Source organism: Euphorbia lathyris, chromosome 6 (assembly GCF_963576675.1).
Source record: "Euphorbia lathyris chromosome 6, ddEupLath1.1, whole genome shotgun sequence".
Lineage (NCBI taxonomy): Eukaryota > Viridiplantae > Streptophyta > Magnoliopsida > Malpighiales > Euphorbiaceae > Euphorbia > Euphorbia lathyris.
In genome coordinates this window covers 7587315-7591934 of record NC_088915.1, presented here as the reverse complement: position 1 = coordinate 7591934, position 4620 = coordinate 7587315, and the positions used below count along the sequence as shown (strand labels likewise).

At 34.2% G+C, this 4620-nt stretch overlaps 1 protein-coding gene across 1 annotated transcript; it reads left to right on the top strand.

Annotated features, from left to right (window-relative positions):
* The first annotated feature begins 2299 nt into the window (after positions 1–2299).
* LOC136233549 (probable polyamine transporter At3g13620) lies at positions 2300–4092 on the top strand. The gene has a single exon (XM_066023254.1). The coding sequence runs from the start codon at positions 2487–2489 to the stop codon at positions 3867–3869; it is 1383 nt and encodes a 460-aa protein (XP_065879326.1). The 5' UTR covers positions 2300–2486; the 3' UTR covers positions 3870–4092.
* Positions 4093–4620: the final 528 nt, after the last annotated feature.

Genomic DNA, 4620 nt, shown 5'->3' with positions numbered 1-4620 from the left:
TTTAATAAATTAAAAAGATAATAATTTTCTGGAACAACCTTTATAAATACATTGTATTATTACCTCTATAAATTAATAATTTCTCAAATATATATGTGAAATATATATAGATATATGTACTTAGGATAATTTAGCAAAATATGAATCTACAGTATTTTGTTTTTTCTTGAAATTTAAATCTAGTTGAATTTCATCTTTAACTATTCTCAGTGCATTCAAAAGTTCCGGTGTATCCTTGTCAAACTGTAACAAAAAATTGTAAAAAGTGGATGATGCTGTAATTGTTTTCTTTCTTGTGACTGATTTCAAAGGTACCGAATCATCTTCAGCTTCATCCTCAATTGAATTTTACATAACGCTCGACACAGTTTCTTCTAAACTTCGGACTTGTGAGCATTCATTGTTTTCACCTAGATAATCCAATATTTGATTGAAATCCATTGGATTGCGGTAACCAAACTGACCAATCATTCCCTAGAGTTCATAAATGTCTTCAGTGGTTGTTTCCTCTAAATTCGATGTGACACATTTAATTTTATTTGTTCATTTGATTTTAGACAAAAACTTTATCTAAATTAGTAATTTAAAATTTATTTTAAAAAAAAATTCAAATCACTCTATAAATTAATAATTATTAATTTATCGATTAATTAATAACTCTCAAATTAATAAAATTTCATGGTCCCAACATTATTAATTTATAGAGGTTTACTGTATATCCCTTAATGTTGGCAGTCAAGAGCAATTTTACCTCTAACATTGACAAGTTGGGTCAATTTGAGAAATAATTTATCAAACTGTCTTCTTGGTCATGAATATTGTCATCTACACTTCACATGTGCATCATTTTATCACCATTAGAAAATATCACAAACATATAATTTTTTTATATTAGACATTTTAAATCCGAACAGTAACAGTTCAATTTAATTTTACCAAACACTAATAATTAAACAACTAATAACGAACCACTAACAGCAACAACTAACAATTTACTGCAACTGCAAACAGTTAACAGCAACTGAACAACTATTAGATAACAGCTGAACCAAACAGATCCTAAGAATAAAATTACTATTGGTTGTAAGAAAATTTTTTTGGCTTAATACATTATTTACCCTCTGAACTTGTCCAAAATGGTTGATTGGCCCCCCGAACTTTCAAAGTGTCTCGATAGCCTTTTGAATTTGCATAAAATGTTCTGTTAGCCCCCCTGAACTTACGTAAAATGTAATCAATTAATCATTCGGTTGTAAAAAAGTAAGTCAAATGCGTAAGATATGTTACACGTGCCTTAGAATGTTATTACATACTTCACAAAATAGATTAAAACATGTTTAAAAAAGAATTTCTTACTTATTCAACTATAAAATATTTTTTTCTCTAATATTATAATCGCATACCCCAATCTTGGTCGTTTTACTTTTTTAAGATGCGTGCAACGTATCTTACTCATTTAACTTATTTTTTTACAACCGAGTGATTAATTGATTACATTTTAAGCAAGTTCTGGAGGCTAACTGAATATTTTATGCAAGTTCAGGAAGCTATCGATATATTTAAAAGTTCAGGAGACCAATCAACCATTTTAGATAAGTTTAGGGGAAAATGATGTATTAAGTTTTTTTTTGGATTAAGGTGCAAAAATACCTCTAACGTGTGGATCAGGAGCAATTTTACCATTAACGTCTAAAATTGTACAATTTTAACCCTAATGTTGGAAGTCAATATCAATTTTACCCCTAACGTTGATAAATTGAGTCAATTTCAGGCACTATTATAAAACACATATATTTTTGTTCATTATTCTACACCAATTGCATAATAATTTGTTCTAAAAAAAGAATTTCATGTTTTTTATAATTTAATAATAGAATTTGAGACTAATATTTATAAATTCAGTGGATTTTTTGAATTTTTTTTGTCTAATCCGTACAATAAGACAGTATATTTTTTTCACATCCCAATGAATGTTTGTGATTTGTTACTGATAAAATGACACACGTATAAAGTGTAGATAACAAGATTCATGACCGAGAAGACAGTTTGATGAATTATTTCTCAAATTGACCCAATTTATTAACGTTAGGGGAAAAATTGCTCTTGGCTTCCAACATTAGCGATAAAATTACACCATTTTAAACGTTATGAGGTAAAATTGCTCCTGACCCAAAACGTTAGGGGTATTTTTGCACCTTAACCTTTTTTCGGGCACCTTATTCCAAATGTAAATCCTAATAAATTATTTAAAAAAAAAAAACATGCGTATATTTCTAATTTGATAATCATACGCTTGAAATTGCAGCAAAGTGTCGGAAGTCTCCTTCTCCATTACAACTTCTATCTAGATTTGACCATCTTCTCTTTGATTCGCCATGAATAAATAACAACCCCCAAATTTCCAATCCTTCTCCGTTACTCCTCTCTTCTCTTAATAAAAAAACTCAATTTCAACCCAAATTCGCCGCAAAATCAAGAACCCCACTATGCATACTTCACCAATCCAAAATCAACACCTCCCTGTCACCGCCACCACCGCCGCAAAAATCCCCAAAAAACTCACTCTAATCCCACTCATATTCCTCATTTATTTCGAAGTTGCAGGTGGTCCTTATGGAGAAGAACCCGCTGTTAAAGCAGCAGGACCTCTCTATGCTCTTCTTGGATTCCTAATTTTTCCGTTCATATGGAGTGTTCCTGAAGCTCTTATTACTGCTGAACTTTCTACTGCTTATCCCGGCGACGGCGGTTTTGTTATCTGGGCTGATCGTGCTTTTGGCCCGTTTTGTGGGTCTTTAATGGGTTCGTGGAAATTCCTCAGTGGGGTTATAAACATTGCTGCGTTTCCTGTTCTTTGTATTGAGTATTTGGAGAAAGTTTTTCCTGTTTTTGGCTCTGGTTGGCAGAGAAAAATTGCTCTGTTAATCTCAACTTTGGTTCTTTCGTTTCTGAATTTTACTGGGTTAGCTGTTGTGGGTTATTTTGCTGTTTTTCTAGGTGTAATTTCACTTTCCCCTTTCATAATCATGTCTGTAATTGCAATCCCTAAAATTAAACCTCATAGATGGGTCAATTTAGGGCAAAAAGATGTGAAAAAGGATTGGACATTATTCTTCAATACCCTATTCTGGAACTTGAATTTCTGGGATAATGTTAGTACTTTAGCAGGAGAAGTAGAAAACCCTAGAAAAACATTCCCAAAAGCTCTATTTTGTGCTGTAATTTTCACTTGTGTGTCTTACTTAATCCCTCTATTTGCTGTAATTGGTGCTGTTTCAGTTGATCAGAATGACTGGGACTCAGGATTTCATGCCACAGCAGCTGAAATCATTGCAGGAAAATGGCTCAAATATTGGATTGAAATTGGGGCTGTTTTATCTGCAATAGGTCTATTTGAAGCTCAATTGAGCAGCAGTGCTTATCAGGTAATTGGCATGGCTGATTTAGGGTTAGTCCCTAAATTCTTTGGGGTTAGATCAAAATGGTTCAATACTCCATGGTTTGGGATACTTATTTCTACATTGATCACAATTGGGGTCTCATACATGGATTTTACTGACATAATCTCATCAGCTAACTTCTTGTATAGTTTGGGAATGTTGTTGGAGTTTTCATCTTTTATTTGGTTGAGAAGGAAATTGCCTGAATTGAAGAGGCCTTATAAAGTGCCTATGAAGCTGCCTGGATTGGTGATTATGTGTCTGATTCCATCTTGTTTTTTGGTTCTGATTATGGTTATTGCTACAAAGATTGTTTATCTGGTTAGTGGTTTGATGACTATTGGAGCTATTGGATGGTATTTTCTGATGAGGTTTTGTAAATCAAAAGAGGTGTTTAAGTATAGCAGTGGTGAAGTTTTTGAAGAATGAATGATACACGGGGGCGGACCGGAGGGACCCGTCAAAATCTCCAGCCGGCCCGGCCTTTCTGTAACTTTATCCTGCGTTTGCCCCTGATACAGATGAAGAAATAGATAGATAAGGATTAGATTTGATGGTTAAGGTCAAATTTTACTTAATTGTGTTGGAAATTCCAACTGTAATATACTTGAAAATGTATAAAAATTGGAGAAGATGAAGTTTATCAGTGTCATTTCTTGACTCTTTTTTTTAAGTCTGTTTGATTTATTGTTTACTATTATTGTTAGTTGTTGGTAGGGGTTTTAATGAGTCAGGGTTTTAATGAGTCAGGGTAGTTCGCAAATATTTTGAGTTCGGTTTAGTTAAAGTTCGGCTCGATACGGTTCGGATCGAAATCGGTTTGAGCATTAATGAGCCTGAACCCGAGTTTTATTAGGTTTGACTTGATACGGCTCGGTTCGAGTTCAAAATCAGCTCGAGCATTAACGAGCCTGAACCCGAGCTTCATTAGGCTCGGCTCGATAATGCTCAGATCGAGTTCAAAATCGGCTCGAGCATTAACGAGCTTGAACCCGAGCTTCATTAGGCTCGGCTTGATACGGCTCGGATCGAGTTCAAAATTGGCTCGAGCATTAACGAGCCTGAACCCGAGCTTTATTAAGTTCGGCTCGATACGGCTCGGATCGAGTTCAAAATCGGCTCGAGCATTAATGGGCTTGAACTCGAGCTTCATTAGGTTTGGCTCGATATGGCTCGGATC

Excerpts from the sequence above, each read along its gene's own strand:
- LOC136233549 (XM_066023254.1), top strand. The coding sequence starts at position 2,487 with ATGCATACTTCACCAATCCAAAATCAACACCTCCCTGTCACCGCCACC.